This window comes from Rhinoraja longicauda, chromosome 10 (genome assembly GCF_053455715.1).
Source record: "Rhinoraja longicauda isolate Sanriku21f chromosome 10, sRhiLon1.1, whole genome shotgun sequence".
NCBI classification, from domain to species: domain Eukaryota; kingdom Metazoa; phylum Chordata; class Chondrichthyes; order Rajiformes; family Arhynchobatidae; genus Rhinoraja; species Rhinoraja longicauda.
In genome coordinates this window covers 8,322,244-8,339,831 of record NC_135962.1, presented here as the reverse complement: position 1 = coordinate 8,339,831, position 17,588 = coordinate 8,322,244, and the positions used below count along the sequence as shown (strand labels likewise).

The window sequence follows — 17,588 nt, the reverse complement described above, 5'->3', positions numbered from 1 at the left end:
CGGAGATCCCGGAGAAAACCCTCGCAGGTCACGGGGAGAATGTCCAAACTCCACACAGACAGACAAGTGATCAGGATCAAACCCGGATCTCTAGCACTGTAAGGCAGCAACTCTACTGCTGCGCCACCATGCCATCCAAATTGATTATTAAATAAAATTTTGGGGTGACCTCACAAAAGGATATCAGGGCAGAGCAGATCTTTGTTCCAAAACTTAGCCTTAAGCACCATATTGAAAGACAAGGGATTTTAGGGGGCGGGGGCAAGGTTTAAGGAAATAGTTCAAAAGCTTGAGCCTGAAAATGCTGACCGCCAATGATAATTGGTGATGGTAAGTTTCTCGCTCCTGTTTGTGTGGTGGTTGTGCTGGTGGATTGAATTAGGACTGCTGTTTTAGGACAACTGGCAGCGTCATCAGGTCATAAATGATAGAGGCAGAATTAGGCCCATTCGGCCCATCAAGTCAACTCCGCCATTCAATCATGGCTGATCCATAACATTTTGGGCTTTTCAAAAAGTTAAGGAGGCTACGAGACGTTACAGAGTTTGTGGAGTGCAGTAGCATTAATAATTAACCAATTCACTGACATGAGTCATTCAGATTGACGAGCTGTAATGTGTGGAGTGCCACCTGGGCACTTGACCTGTTTCAATCTATATCAATAACTCGGTTGAAGGCAATGAGTGGAACCAGATTTATTGATGCTACAGAGGTGGATGGGAGAGAAAGTTGTGAGGGAAAACACATGGGTGCTAGTAAAAAAGCTTGTCTTGTATTGATAAAGTGAATCACATTGCCATACTTTCCACAGGAGAGGAATGAGAGGTAGACTACTTAATATGCCTGAAACCGAAGAAACTGAGAATGTTTCCTTTGGTTAGAGAGTGTAGACTTGGATGGCAGAGTCATTTAAATGATCAGTTCCCTTGGACAGAACTGAAATTTCTGTGCACAATGTTGTTTGAATATCTCCCTCTTGTGGAAATATCTTGATGTCTACCCTGTCCTGTCCTCTCAGGATCTTGTGCGTTTCTGTGAGAAAACTTTTTATTCTTCTAAATTCCAAAAGAACGTTGATCTAATTTTTTTGGGGGGGGTCTCACAATCGGACAACCCAGGAACTGACACCACCATCCACTTCAGACCATTACAGGACTTGTCTAGTTGATTTTACCCCTTCCCCCTCCCTTTCTCTTAACACCCAGAATTGAATCTTTGGAAGATGATGTTATCTCGAAAGGGGTGAAGCTGATTGTCGTGGACTCTGTTGCATCGGTTGTTCGAAAAGAATTTGACCCACGACTTCAAGGTAATCTAGCGAAGCGCAGTAACCTGCTGTCAAGTGAAGCTGCCACGCTGAAGTATTTGGCAGAAGAGTTCTCCATTCCGGTAAGCCTTGGCCTCTTCTCGGTAAACAAAATGATTGTTTGGATTGAATAAAACAAATGCTTATTGGGCTTGTCTTGTTCATTGTGTGAGTTGATGGTTGTCCTTGAACTCTTGGATTACAAAGTGCTGATGATTACTTCCTCCCTGGATTTTCACACTTGACCAGTTCAGAAGTATTGTTACCTTATTGTTTATCTTAAACCATGCCTTATTTTTCTTTTGCAACTTCTCATATTATCGATAAGATTTTGATGTTTAACTCTTGCTGCAGGGTTAATATTAGAATGCTGGTGTTTAGGGCAAGGATTTCTTCTACTTGGGCCTCCAATATGTCTACAATCAGAGAAATGTACGATCATGAAATGAGTCTTCTAAAAGAGCGACGTTAAGGATGACGTGACACGCTCTGGATGTTGGTGAAGCACCATACAAGTTGGGGAACTCCTTTTAATGAGTTGAGAAAGCAGCAATATCTTCCAAAACCATATTGCACAGGACTGGTGGGATTACTGATGAAGTTAGTGATCTAGTCGGTTTCATTAGACTGAAGGCCTGACAACATCCCGGCTGAAAACCTCTGCTCTGAGACCCAGCTACAAATTTGGCGACAATGTATGGGAAAATGGAAAAATCACCATGTTTGTACGGTGTGCATTAAAAAAAAAACACCATCCATTCCTGCAAAGTGCCTTTTAAAGATCAGCAAATTGATGACATTGCCCAGTTTGATTATGTTGCTTGATTTTTTTAAATTGCCAGGAAAATTGTTCCATACTCATCATGGCGGCAAAAAAGCAGAACTCCAAAGTAGCTTGAAAGTGATTATTTTTCTTCAAAAATGCCATTTGACACTGGGATGTTCTGGAGCTCTGGCAAAGCTGAAGTCATTTGAAGTGTGGAGCGGACATGGGTCACCCTCCGCAGAGTTGCACCTAAAGATGCTTCTGTCTCAGCATAGCATTTATAGCTCTCTCAAAGCATTTATAGCTCTCTCAAAGCATTATGAGTGCATTTGGTAATCATGCATGTATATTTTTATACTTTCGTTTTTCTCCCCTCATGTACATATCTTGCATATTTAAAACTGCAATGCAAAACATACAGCCTACGCCACAGTTAGGTCTGGCTGTCCCAGGTGGGCAGTGAGATGCTCTCTCTTGACACTCTCCTACCTGCACGGAGCAATGATTAGGGAGGCAGTTACATTCTGCCATAAACCCAAATCCGAGACCTGTACGCTCTATGAGCTCCATCCATTGGAGTGGTAATTTGGAACCTTGAGGCTGTGAAGGTCCAGTCCGGGCTTGGAATAAAAGGATGCACCTTTAGAGAGGAGAAAGGGATTTCTTCAGTCAGAGGGTGGTGGATCGGTGGAATTCATTGCCACCAAAGGCTGTGGAGGCCGTCTATGGATATTTTTAAGGCGGAGATTGACAAATTCTTGATTTGTCGGGGTTATCGGGAGAAGGCAAGAGAATGGGGTCAAGAAGGAAAGATAGATTTTTTTTTAGAGATACAGCGCGGAAACAGGCCCTTCGGCCCACCGAGCCCGCACCGCCCAGCGATCCCCACACATTAACACTATCCTACACACACTAGGGACAATTTTTACATTTACCCAGTCAATTAACCTACATACCTGTACGTCTTTGGAGTGTGGGAGGAAACCGAAGATCTCGGGGAAAACCCACGCAGGTCACAGGGAGAATGTACAAACTCCGTACAGACTGTGCCCGTAGTCAGGATCGAACCTGAGTCTCCGGCGCTGCATTCGCTGTAAGGCAGCAACTCTACTGCTGCGCCACCGTGCCGCCCTCAACCATGATTAAATGCCGGAGTAGACTTGATGAGCCGAATGGCCCAATTGCACTCCTAGAACTTATGAACCAAACATCTGTACTTCCAGATCTTTGTATTCTGTAACAATCTCCAGAGCTCTACCATTTACTGTTTCAGTCTTGTTCAATGGCACTTGATTGATCACATGTACCTAGGTACAGTGAAATTCCTTTCTTGCCTACAATTCTTCCATAAGCACAATCGTATTTAAGTACCAGAGTGTAAGAACAGTAGATTGCACTGGGGGAGTACGCAAGACTTGCCACATTTCTGGTGCCATCTTGCATCCTTCAAGTGTCAAAATTCTTATAATATAGAGTCTTAACTTGGCCATAAAGGCCTGTTGTCCTGGGGATGCACTGTGATGGTGTTACAGTCTGACCTCTCAATGCTGTTGTTGCCTCCACCGCTCTGTCTGATTTTAACATATCAAGATGCAACACCTCACACTTGTCAGAGTTAAAGTCCATCTGCTATTTCTTATCCCACATTTCCAACTAAGCTAGAACTTGCAGTGAACTTTAGATATCCTCCTTCATCGTCTACTCTGTCACCAATTTTGGTGACATCTACAACTATGGTGCCCCCGGGAGGCCGCGGGCGGCAGTCGCTCCCAGAGGGCTGCAGCCCTTGAGAAGCCGGGCAGCGGGTCTCCGTGGCTGGATTCAGGGGCGGAGATCGCGGCTTTGGTGGAGAGCACACCGAGCCGATCCCGCGGCCGAGCTTAAGGTCTGCGGTTTCAGGGTGAGCCCGCCGAGCTAGTCCACGTGGTTGCACTGAAGGTCCAGCGGATTGTAGCCTTGGGAGCCGGTCACGCATGGCCATGCTGAAGACTCGACGGATCGTGGTCTTCAGGAAGAAGTCGTCGAGCTAGCCCCCTGTGCCTTGGACCCAGCGGACCGCCGGCCTGGAAGGGGGAAGCTGCAGTGCCAGCCCCTGCTCGTCTGCCAGAGATTAGGAGGATGGAGCCAGCGATGTCCGGGCAAAGAGTGGGGCTGGTAGGAGAGGAGAGGGCTCCGCGGTTTGGCCTACCATGCCCTCATGATCGGCTGCTGGAGGCACCCTGGGGAACAAAGGAAGGGTGAGGAGAGGGACGTGAAATCCAAAGACGGACATGGCTGGAGGCCACCAACAGCCTGGGGTTTGCCTTGATCAGGCACTGCTTGTAAGAACTAGAACATGTACTTTGAACATGCTGCCAAAACATGGCACATCCTGCATGCAGCTCAGTAGATTATTCCTGTACACTTGCTAATCGGAGAGCAAGGGTATGACGATACTCTACTGGACTGTTTGTAAGGAAAATAATCTCACTGTGTTAACAATTAACATATGTGACAGCAAAAAGCACTATCGATATACTAATAATGTTAATTACATTGTCATCCAGCATGTTAAAGCATATAACAAACAGCAGTGGACCTAACACCAACCCTGGCAGCACTCCACAGGTCACAGGCCTCCAATCACAATAACAACCCTCCACAGCTACCCTTTGATTCCTTCTTTCGGCAGATTTTGAATCCAATTAGCCGGCTCACCTTGGATTCCATGGATATTTATTCACAAAATGCTGGAGTAACTCAGCGGGTCAGGCAGCATCTCAGCAGAGAAGATCTCTTCAGACAGGATTCCATGGACATCATGACATAGTTGGTGTAAAGGTGGGACTTTTTGCCCTCCCTGCAAACTAGGTGTTGCCCACCACTGCCTTAAAGGCATCTCTGGTAGTCACCTGAGCTGCTCCCCGTGTGGTAGCATGTTCTGTGATTGTTGGAAGGTAATCTCTTGGGATTTTGCTGCAGGTATTTCACAGGGTATTTCTTGGAGGACAAGGAGAAGTTGAGTCATGGGAATAGATCCGATTCCAACTCGTACACCATCTTGAGCTGACGCCATCTTGCAAACTACTCGAGGGTGACTGGAATTGGCTTTGTTGTAAGAAATAAAGGGGACTCCAAAGAAACAGTTTTCAACATTTATATGGATAAAATAAAGAGAATCTTGATAAAGTATAATAGACTTGCTTTGTTGGCAACCAATTTGTATCAACGGGAAAGTGTTCTGCACTTTTCTCTGGACAGCATGGAAAATTAAGTTAGTGGATTGACACCAATATCTCTACTTAATAGACCCATTTCCTCATCCCAAGAAGCAACGCAAAGAAGTTGACACTAAGCAAAGCAAGACAATATGAGGTTCTGAGCAACGCTTTGGTGGAAGCGGGATTTTAAGAAATCTCATAGGAGATAAAGCAACAAATGTTTAGAACATTAACTGCAGTTCAGATGAAGTTCCCATGCCTGAGACGGCAGTGAATAATGATTCCTCGGCTCCAGTGTCGGAATATTGTTTCTTCAAAGCCTTGTTTGTATTTTTCATATGATTGATTTGCCTTTCCTTTGGGGGTGAGGGGGGGGGGACACAGAAGATTGTATCACTTCACAAAAGTTAGTCTAGGGCAAAGATAGGCCCAATAACTTTAATGATCCTCCTTTTTGGCTGAGTGCTTTACGCTCAGATGGCTTACAACTGTGAATGGCAGGGCCCTTTGCAAGCATTTACAACTTTAGTTTATTTTTCAACTTGAAAGTTTGAAAACTGACTCTAAGTGGAAGTGCGGTTGCTGATTTAGTTTAGTTTAGAGATACAGGCCTTCGGCCCACCGAGTCTGCACCGACCAGCGATCCCCGCACATTAACACAAGCCTGCACGCACTAGGGCCAATTTACAGTTATACCAAGTATACAAACCCAAGCCAACTAACCTACGAGCCTTTACGTCTGTGGAGTGTGGGAGGAAACCGAAGATCTCAGAGAAAACCCACGCAGTCATGGGGAGAAGATACAAACTCCATGCAGACAGCACCCGTAGTCAGGATCGAACCAGGATCTCCGGCGCTACAAGCGCTGTAAGGCAGCAACTCTACTGCTGCGCCACCGTGATTTATTTTCTTGGATTTCTCCCCGTTGGTTTTCATACCAGCCTCAGACTGCTGGAACAAATCAATGAGCAGCAGTGGCCTGATAAGCCCCAGCAAACCAAGAAGTTGCAGCTGTATCACAGACGAACCTCTCAATGACTCTGTTTCTTTGCAAGCTTCTGGAAAGCAGAATACATTGAGGAATGGAAGACTTGCATTTCTGCAGCATGTCCCATGAACCAAGAATGCCTCCGAATGTCCTGCAGCCAATGCAGCGTTTACATTTGAATCGGGTGTGTGGCAGCCAATTTGTGCACAACAAATTGGAAGACAACTTAACAGATAAATCAGTTTTAATGACGTTGAATGAGCGATATATAATGGCTGGGGATTTTAAAGAATGCTCTTGCTAATGCCATAAGATTTTTGTTTCATGATCGGAGAGAGCAGACTAGGTCTGCGTTCAACTGAAAGGAGGCACATCTGGCTCTGTAGTTCTTCGTCAGCTCAACTGCTGAGGAAGTGCGGCTGATATCCTGGAAGGGAGTTGAATTTGAATCCAGGTTCTCTCAGGTTGGCATGTTGTTCACTGAGGCAAGCTGACATGCATCTATTCTTAAGCGATTGGATGGGCTAGATGCAGGAAAAGTGTACCCGATGTTGGGGGAGTCCAGAACAAAGGGGTCACAGTGTAAGAATAAGGGGTAGGCCATTTAGGACTGAGATGAGAAAAAACTTTTTCACCCCGAGAGTTGTGAATCTGTGGAATTCTCTGCCACAGAAGGCAGTGGAGGCCCATTCACTGGATGTTTTCAAGAGTGAGTTAGATTTAGCTCTTGGGGCTAAGGGAATTAAGGGATATGGGGAAAACAGCAGGAACGGGGTACTGATTTAGGATGATCAGCTATGATCAAATTGAATGGCGGTTCTGGCTCGAAGGCTGAATGGCCTACTCCTGCACCTATTTTGTATGTTCTTGACATACCTGTATGTTGTTGAGAATGGGTGCAATCGTGGCCCAGATAAAAATATAGCTTGTTTTAACCTTGTTTTAACGGCCCCTTTATAACGGATTTTGGTTACAGTGGAGGGACCTGCCGACATCGCCCCCGGCTTGCAACGCCTCCCCTCTGCTTACAGTCCCAGGCTTCCGAGGCCACCCCCCCCCCCCCCCCCCCCCCCAATCGCAAGGTGCACCAGCGAGCCCTTCTTCACCCCCAGGTTGACACGGCTGTTGTTGCGGCTCGTGTTGTAGCTCCATGGGGACAGTGCTTTCTTCGGGCTGGCGCTACCGATAGATGCGCACGGTCACCTTGGGCTGCCTTCCCTCTCACCAGCTGCTGCTTCTTCCTTCACTTTGTCTGCCCCATCACTGGCCCTTCCTCTTTCTCCTGTGGCTTTGAGCGCTCCACCGCCACCTCTGCTGTCTCCTCCTCCTGTCGCTCTGCCCACTCGGCCTCTTCCCCTCCTCTCCCAGAGTCACCAACATACTCCACCTTGGAAGATGTCTCCTTACTCGGTTATAGTGGACAAATCGGCAATAATGGACACCATTCCCCTCCTCCCCCCATGTCTGTTATAATGAGGGTTTACTGTATTGCAATGTAAATGCATGATGAATTAAGAAGGTAGACACAAAATGCTGGAGTAACTCAGCGGGTCAGGCAGCATCTCGGGAGAGAAGGAATGGGTGACGTTTCGGGTCAAGACCCTTCTGATGAATTAAGAATGTTGGTTGGATTTTGTGTCAAGATTCTGAAATGGAGGTTGAACCCATGATTTTCTGACTTGGACAATTATGCAAGGAACTGAACTTATAACAGATTTCAATTATAAACAAATTGATTAGAGCACCCACATCCTGTGCAAGCAACTACCATTTCCATCGTTGGCGAAACAGATGTGGTCTGTTCTAACCATTTGCCAAGGCGCCTTTAGCAGCCCCCTCCAAACCCTTACGCAGCTGGTCGACCTGGGGTGTGCAAGTTGGCCAGATGCTGAAGCATTATGAGGGCAGGACTGGCTGTTTTTGGCAATACGACCCCACACAGTGCATGGCCAAGTCACTCGGGAGCTAGCCTCTGTTACCATTTTGCTGCTCGGGGTGGGTACAGATACGGGTAGAACTATGTGGAGTCTGGGCAGCACCCGGGTCCCCAGGATGCCCACGGACGTCATGTGTACAAACTGATCTAGATGCAATGCAATGCAACCGCACAAATAACCGCACCATTACGCAGTGAATGGTAGAGCTCTGAGAGGTGCTGTGGAGCAGAGGGACCTACGAGTGCAGGTGCATGGTTCCTTGAAGGTGGAGTCGCAGGTAGATAGAGTGGTCAAAAAGGCTTTTGGCTTGTTGGCCTTCATCAGTCAGACTATTGAGTTGGGAAGTCATGTTGCAGTTATATAAGAAGTTGGTGAGGCCACACTTAGAGTATTGACAATAGGTGCAGGAGCAGGCCATTTGGCCCGTCGAGCCAGCACCACCATTCAATGTGATCATGACTGATCATTCTCAATCAATACCCCGTTCCTGCCTTCTCCCCATACCCCCTGACTCCGCTATCCTTAAGAGCTCTATCAAGCTCTCTCTTGTGTTCAGTTCTGGGCACCATGTTATAAGAAAGATATTGTCAAGCTGGAAAGGGTACAGAGAAGATTTACGAGGGTGTTGCCAAGACTCGAGGGTCTGAGTTATAGGGAGAGGTTGAGTAGGCTGGGACTCTATTCCTTGGGGCGCAGGAGGACGAGGGGTGATCTTATAGAGGTGTACAAAATCATGAGAGGAATGCAGCACGTAGACGCACAGTCTCTTGCCCAGAGTAGGGGAATTGAGGACCAGAGCACACCGGTTTAAGATGGAGGGGAAAAAATTTAATAGGAATCTGAGGGGTAACTTTTTCACAGAAAGGGTGACGTGTGTATGGAACGAGCTGCCAGAGGAGGTAGTTGAGGCAGGCAATATCGCAACATTTATGAAACAGTTAGACAGGAACATGGATAGGACAGGTCTGAAGGGATAGGGGCCAAATGTAGGCAGGTGGGACTAGTGTAGTTGAGACATGTCGGCCGGTGTGGGCAAGTTGGGCTGAAGGGCCTGTTTTCGCACTGTGTCACTCTATGACTAATTTCTCCATCAATAGGACACCAAATTGGACATCAACTGTTATTCTTTTATCATTGAGTCAGAATCTTACATATCCCCTCAAGAGCATTAATGTACTTTCAACAGTGACAATTTAAGAAAATGGCCCAAGGCTACACCTGATGATAATTACATCAAAAACCAAACTGAGAGAAACTCAGCAGGTCAGGCAGAATCCGTGAAGGCAGAGGGATAGTTGACATTTTCGGCTGAACCCTTGAACCTGAAAATCTGATTATCCTTCTACCTTCATGATGCTGCCGAATCCACTGAGATGCTCCAGCAGATTGTGCTTTGCTCCACATTCCAGCATTTGCTGTTCCTTGTGCTTGGGATAATTGCAGCTGGGTAATGAATGCTGGCCCTGTTCATGCTGGAACTGAGCTGAAACAAAAACAACTCCACCGGAGGGATGCATGGTTCTTTTATGGCTCCTTGTTGTGAACTCTTATCTCTTTATTGGGTCTGTTGAAGGACAGAGTCCAGGTTTTTCATTAATCCAGTAATGACTGGGGTAACTTCAGACAGTGTCTTCTGTTCTAATTTATCTAGTGATGATGCTTTGGTCCTGAGTTTGCTTCCAATTTAAGCATCTATCGTGATTGTTGATCAGTACATGACTCCTGATATATTTTTACCTGCTTTTTGTTTTAAAGTATTGTTGCTGATCTTGCAATGGCCAAATTTGATTTCTGGTTTGTGCTGGAAGCCACGACATCTGTTAGGCCCAGACTTGGACAGCTCTATGGCTGGATTAAAGAAGAGCTTTTGCTTTCTGATTCAGCTAAATACATATTTTGTTGCAGTGTGAAGCCAGGATTGATTGAGCTTGAACTTTTTTTTTGGTTGAGTGTGGTTTTGGCTTTCCTCCGTTTTGGAGAAAAAGTTGTCAATTTTGAACATTTGAACAAATTTTAACCGAAAAGATGCTTCAACCTCTCTGAATGCAAGGGAATCAAAGAAACAACGGTGGTCTGTTGTGTAGGAGGGAACGGCAGATGCTGGTTTAAACCGAAGACGGACACAAGATGCTGGAGAAACTCAGCGGAGAATCTCTGGATAGACTGGTCCAATGCCACATTCAGACTAACCATGATTGTTAACGAAGAAGTGATTTTTATCATTCATGCTGTTGCTTTACTGAACATGAGCAAGAGTTGAGGGAATGTATATATGAACACTAAAAATGTCACTTGGAATTATTTTTGTTTTTGATTTAGCGAGGGTGCTAACTGCTTGGCTGAACACTGATGTCTGCAAAATCAACTCGACACGGCCTCTGAAGTGAAATCATTAATAATCAGTGACTTTGGCAAAATCTCTAGATTTTCTCATGTAACTGGGAGAATCTTTGATTTCCTTTGCTCCCATAAGAAGGAGATGAGGAGGAATTTCTTTAGTCAGAGGGTAGTGAATCTGTGGAATTCTTTGCCACAGAAGACCGTGGAGGCCAAGTCAGTGGATATATTTAAGGCAAAGATAGAAAGGTTCTTGATTAGTACGGGTGTCAGGGGTTATGGGTAGAAGGCAGGAGAATGGGGTTAGGAGGGAGAGATAGATCAGCCATGATTGAATGGTGGAGCAGACTTGATGGGCTGAATGGCTTAATTCTGCTCCTATCACTTATGACCGTATAAGTCTCTTTTTTACTCCAGTTGTTTTGTACTGCATTCTCTGAAGTGGGATTGCTCGACAATCCATATCTATTTTTTGTTTGGTAACTCCATTGTAGCATCCTTCAAACAAAATATAGATGCAGCATGCTTACCATTTATAAATGACAGATTTTATTAATGGGCAGCACGATGGCGCAGCGGTAGAGTGGCTGCCTTTCCACGCTTGCAGCGACGGAGACCCAGGTTCGATCCCAACTATGGGTGCTTGTACGTTCTCCCCGTGACTGCGTGGGTTTTCTCCGAGATCTTCGGTTTTCTCCCACACTCCAAGGACGTATAGGTTTGTAGGTTAGTTGGCTTGATATCAGTGTAAATTGTCCCTAGTGTAGTGTTAATGTGCGGGGATCACTGGTTGGTATGGACTCTGTAGCCAAAGGGCCTGTTTCCACGCTGTATCTCAAAACTAAACTAAAAGAACTCGGTTTTTCAACAACTTCTGGCAGTTATTGGTGTTTATCAATTAAATCAAAATCAATACTAGTAATGAACAAAGTCCAATTGAATGTAAAGTTAACTGATTCAAACCTGCTTTGACATCTTGGCGAGTGAAGACTGGATCTCTGGCTCTACAGTGAAACTCATAAACCAGTGGTTACAGCAGTGTAGGATGACAACATCACAGCCTGCCAGATGTTTAATCAACCTCTGAATCCTTCCACTACTTCATACTGATCTCGAGGGTACAACTGAAAACATCACTAATCTGTCAGACTGTTGATGAAAGTGGGAATCCACTCTTTCATTCATGCAATTCGGAGGGAAGCAGTGGGGGGTCGGGGGAAGGGGGGGGGGTTCATTTGCAAACATATTCCAGATGTGAGACAGGGCACCAATGTGCAACAGGACAATTTGTTGAATCAATCTTTCTCCTCTCAGGCCCTGTGGTGGATTTGGCAATTCCAGTCACTGTTTCGATCTTGGAACTCTGCACAAGACCACGGCTTAAATCTGGGAGGATTCTGTGAAAGGCTTTGCATTATTCTCCATCGAGTGGCACCTTTACCCCAATATCAAACTTATTCCAGAGCCTGGAGCAGATTATGTGGCTAACACATTCTTGGGTTTCTCTAATTGATGATGTGAGATGCAGCCTGCATGAATCTACACATTATGCAGGAAGGAACTGCAGGTGCTGGTTTAAACCGAAGATCTCTACATCACCGTTTGTATCTCTCATTTCCCTTTCCCCTGACTCACAGTCTGAAGAAGGGTCTCGACCCCGAAACGTCACCTATTCCTTTTCTCTAGAGATGTTGTCTGACCTGCTGAGTTACTCCAGCATTTTGTGTCTGTTTTGAATCTACACATTATTGCTTAGTATTTGGAGGGAAGAAAAAAGGATAGGAGGGTAAGATCCATGACATTCTGCTATCTCTTTTTCCACCTGGAACTATTTTTCTGACTCTGGCATTTTGCTCACCTTCTGAGCTTGTATTATTTTCTCTCACTTTGCTTAGTATCTTGTTCGATTTCTATATTTGCCTCATTTAGATATCCATTGTCTTTTTCTCTCCCGGGGCATTAAGTTTGCCCATTGTTAGAATATTGAGTGCTAGAGTTTGGATGTCATGGCAAGATGTTGGCACAGCCTCCCTTGGAGTACTGTGTGCAGTTCTTGGCTATTATGGCAAAGATATAATTAAACTGGAAGTGGTGCAGAGGGAGTTTACAAGGATATCATATGTTGAAAGACTGGAGCGACTAGGCTTGTATACACTGGAATTTAGAAGGATGAGAGGAGATCTTATCGAAACGTATAAGATTATTAAGGGGTTGGACACGTTAGAGGCAGGAAACATGTTCCCAATGTTGGGGGAGTCCAGAACAAGGGGCCACAGTTTAAGAATAAGGGGTAGGCCATTTAGAACTGAGATGAGGAAAAACTTTTTCAGTCAGAGAGTTGTGAATTTGTGGAATTCTCTGCCTCAGAAGGCAGTGGAGGCCAATTCTCTGAATGCATTCAAGAGAGAGCTAGATAGAGCTCTTAAGGATAGCGGAGTCAAGGGGTATGGGGAGAAGGCAGGAACGGGGTACTGATTGAGAATGATCAGCCATGATCACATTGAATGGCGGTGCCGGCTCGAAGGGCCGAATGGCCTCCTCCTGCACCTATTGTCTATTGATATTGCCGGGTCTGCAAGGCTTAAGGTCTAAGGAGAGGCTGAATAGGCCGAGACTTTTTTCCCCCTGACGAGGAAGAGGGTGACCAAGAGGAAGAGCTCATCCATTCTGACCATGTTGCCTTACCAGGCAAGTCTCATTTTGCCTGCATCATTTTGCATTTAGCCCTCTGAACCTTTCCGATCCACATACCTATCTTTTTAAAATGTCGTAATTGTACCCACCTCTACTAAGAAGGGTCTCGACCCGAAACGTCACCCATTCCTTCTCTCCCGAGATGCTGCCTGACCTGCTGAGTTACTCCAGCATTTTGTGAATAAATCTACTAACTACTTCCTGTGGCAGCTTGTTCAATGTAAGCACCACCCTTTGAGCATATAACCTGCTGCTTGCTTCCCTTTATATCTTTCCCCTTTCACCTTAAACCTACTCCCTCTATTTTTATACTTCCCTTCCAGGAGGAAGTGACTGTGACTATTCTCTTTATCTTTGCCCCTCATGATTAGTTATGGACAAGCTGATTGTGTGGTTGTGTTTACTACACAAGTGAAATTCAACATTTTCTCTTTCTCACTCGATCACTTGATGGTTGTTTTTGACTGCCTCACCATTGGGAGAAATCTTGGAGATTCAGGGGGAAAAAAAGCTAAAGGAAGAATAAGCAACTTACTTTCCCCTTTTGCATTTTGCTGCATTCTTGATTTTAAAACAAAACTGATGAAATCTCTCCTTCAAATGTTCACCAGAAATATTTATCGTCTTTGTGACGATTTAATCGTGCAGTGGCTCGTTTCAGTCACTAGGTGGGAATGTTGAGCTGTGAATGTCTGTTCATAACCTACTTGTCCCGTGGAAGTTGGGGAGTGGGACGGCCGACCAACAATTGATTAGGAGTCGATTAACATCAGGTTTCATTGCAAATCGTGTGAGCTTTTAACATCCTTTGAATGGTCCTGTGTCTTTTGTGCTTTGGGGGATACATTAACAGTACAGAGGAGCTCATTGGGAATGTTGGCTGGAAAGTCTGAAATGTACCTGTGTTCTACCAGCTGAACCTAACAGATAGGACCACCGGAGACACTGCTGCAGGGTGCACTGGGGTCAATCAAGGACATCAAAACATAAAGCTATGCTGCCTGGAAACTGGCTCTTTGGCCCAGCTCATCCATGTTGACTAAGCTGCCTAACCATGCAAGTCTCATTTTGCCTGCATAATTTTGCATATCTGTCTGAACTTTTCCTCTCTATGTACCTGTCATTTTTAAATGTTGTAATTGTACCCACCTCTACTACTTCCTGTGGCAGCTTGTTCAATGTATGCACCACCCTTTGTGTGTAAAACCAGCTCCTTGCATCCCTTTATATCTTTCCCCTTTCACCTTAAACCTATTATCTCTTATTTTTATACTTCCCTCCCCTGAGGAAGTGACTGTGACTATTCGCCTTCTCTTTGCCCCCTCATGATTGCATAAACCTCTCTCAGGTCTCCCTCTCAGCCTCTTCCTCTTCAGGGGAAAGAAAACCCAGCCTATTCAGCCTCTTCTTATAACGTAATCTTTCCAGACCCAGCAATGCCCTTGTAAACTCCCTCCGCACCCTTTCCAGTTTAATGACGTCTTTCCTATTGTGGCCAGAACTGTACACAGTACTCCACGGGAGGCTATGCCAATATCTTGCCATGATATTCAAACTCCAGTACTCAATATTCTGACCGGTGCAAGGTAGCGTTCTGGGTGCTGCCTTCACCGCCTTGTCTACCTGCGATGCTGTTTTCATGGAACTATGTACTGGCACCCGTAGGTCTCTCTGATCCGCAACACTCCCCAGTAGGGCTCTACTGTTTACTGCGTAATTACTGCCCTGGTTTGTAACAAAATGCAACACCTTGCATTTATCTGAAGTAAACTTGATTTGCCTTTCCTCGGCCCATTAGCTCAGTTGATCAAAGATCTGTCATTGTCGTTGCACCAATCGTTCCCACTTGAACATTTTCACTGTAGTGTTCCTGCTCGCCGACAAGCTGCCTGTCGGAGTGGAGTTAGTCCATGGGATCGACAGTAAACTTAATCCATTGTTTCCATTCCACAACTAAGTTCACTCCGCCCTGTCCTTAGTCAGTGAGCTGCACCTCTGCAGGAGATACCTACGCACTTAGAGGTTCGAAGGCCAGGTTCATAGTCATTATTTGCATGTTCACTGAGGTGTATGAGAGAATAAGCTTTACATTGTATATGGCAAACATTACCAACCCGCCCTGCTGCATAACCCTACTGTCTTGGCAAAGAAGATCCACTGTGAGACAAATGGAAAACATGGACCACTTTCTATATCTTCTGAGCCATTTCCTGATGTGGGCAGACATTGATATTAAATTTCACCCCTGCTGCCCAGTGTGCTGGCAGGCCTTGAGGATAAATGTTCTTGAAGGTGAAGACTTTGGATCCCACAGCTTGTACACCACTGAGAGCCAGAGATCCCTGATTGATTGATTGATTGATTGATTGAAAGATACAGCTTGGAAGCAGGCCCTTGGGTCCACTGTCCAAGCCGACCATTGATTACCAGTTCGCACTAGTTCCTTGTTATCCCACTTTCTCATTTCCTCTTTGCTTCCTCGTGTGAATGAGCACCATTTTGTTAATGTCAGGAAGCCAAAGAGGACAAGCCAATGCTCACTGGGATGTTCCAAGAACGTCTTTGAATCTTGAACATGAAACATCAGCCAGTGCATGTGAAGGTTGCTGCTGATGTATCTCCCACAACAGAATATCTGGTGATTTATCTTATTATTATTTGTGGAATTTTGATATGCTCAACAATCCCAACAGTTGGGTCAGCATCAATCACTGCACATAAAATCACTTCAGGCTGATGGGGGAATGGGTAGATGCAATGCCTTTATAAATGAAGTCCAGATTGTTAGATAATACCTAATCTTTGCATGCAGATGTGTTGGCTCATCTTAAGGGAATTATTTAGGACTTTCTAAGAAGTTCCCAACGGGAAATTTCTGAACTGGACAGTGTTTCAAAAATTCTGTGAGCGTAGCTGACTGAGAATTATGGGAGTATCATTGACTGTGGTTTACCTCCGACAGTCTCAAGAAGTAAGGGTCTCGACCTGCAATGTCACCCGTTCCTTCTATCCAGAGATGCAGAGTTACTCCATCAATTTTGTGTCTATCTTGGGTGTTCACGAGCATCTGCAGTTCCTTCCTACACAAGTAAGATCACCAAGTAGCAGGCTGGCTAATGTTTGCTGCAGTGGCTAGAATGTACCAAGCATTGGAGCTTTGTTCTGCATCTTGAGCATACCAAGGAGTAGAATTCCAGGTGAGTTACAGCTTGAGAGAGAAAGGGCAACTTTGTGTGAATGTGTGTGCTCTTTAAATAATATTTCCTCTTGGCAGGTTAGCTGGCCAAGATGTTGTGATTCTAGCTTGTGGACCTTTCTATTTTATAACCTAACATTTCAAACAAAAATTATTCATGCTACAGGACTGAAACAAAACATTCTTGGTCTTTCGCTTGATTATTTATTTATGTCGTCGTGGCTATCCCTCGAGGTCGAGGATGATGGTCTACGTTCCGATGTCAGAACGAAGACGCCTGTGCGTGTGTTTGTTTAACGTGTACTTGATGTTGCACTCCAAGAAGCACACGGTCCATTACAGATCAATCAACTAATTCCAATGGCAAGGGAACCAAGATGATTGGAGCTGATAGATTTGTTGCAGCCTTCATCTGCCTTCACAGCCACTGAGTTCAAGATAACTTTGTCCGCCTGATCCGCCAAGATTGAGGTCTTGTACGTTAGATCGTTCTTAGTCTGGACCCTCATCCTCGACCTTACCACCATGGGTGGCCCTACCAGAAGCTAGTGCTTCTGACAGCATTGCTCTCGGAATCATGGGGGCATGCAAGCCTCTTCACCAAGACAAGGTGAACGATCCGTATTTATGTAAGCAGGTCTTACCACACTGCCCCAGGCCGCATAGCAACCGTGGGCACAGCTGAGTGGCCATAAGGATGACCTCAGCTCTGACATGTGCCAGTATCAACCATGAGCTCGTAGCTTGGACTAATCTGGTGATAGAAGCAGAACTCATTTAAAACTGCAAAACCAATGCCCTTGTATCTTTTCTTTTGTTCTGCTAAATCGGGTCTTATGAATCTAAAAGTTGTAATGATTTTTTTGTCTTCCTTTTAGGGTCCACAGTTTAGTGAATTGAGTGGAATTTGCAGTTAATTTTAAGGGTGAATCTGTGCAGGCACTGTTGGTCTATCATGCCGTTGCAATGAAGATTTGTAACAAGTCTCCAGGAAAATCCCTTTCCCTCATAACTACCTCACTTCCCCTGCTGTTTGCATGACCTGCTGTTCCCCCATTAGCTCAATTTGCCCGTTCAAATAAACAAATTAAAACCTATCTGTAAAGAGCGGATTAACCACCCCAAGCCTGTAAAACCACACCATGGAAGCCTCTTCTGTTCTGT

General features: G+C 45.2%; 1 protein-coding gene across 1 annotated transcript in view; it reads left to right on the top strand.

Moving 5' to 3' along the window:
- Positions 1–17,588, top strand: part of rad51b (RAD51 paralog B) — a 565,342-nt gene that overhangs the window by 11,067 nt on the left and 536,687 nt on the right. Inside the window, exon 7 of the mRNA XM_078406166.1 lies at positions 1,206–1,389. Coding sequence (XP_078262292.1) covers positions 1,206–1,389 — 184 coding nt within the window. The remainder of the gene's footprint in view (positions 1–1,205; positions 1,390–17,588) is intronic.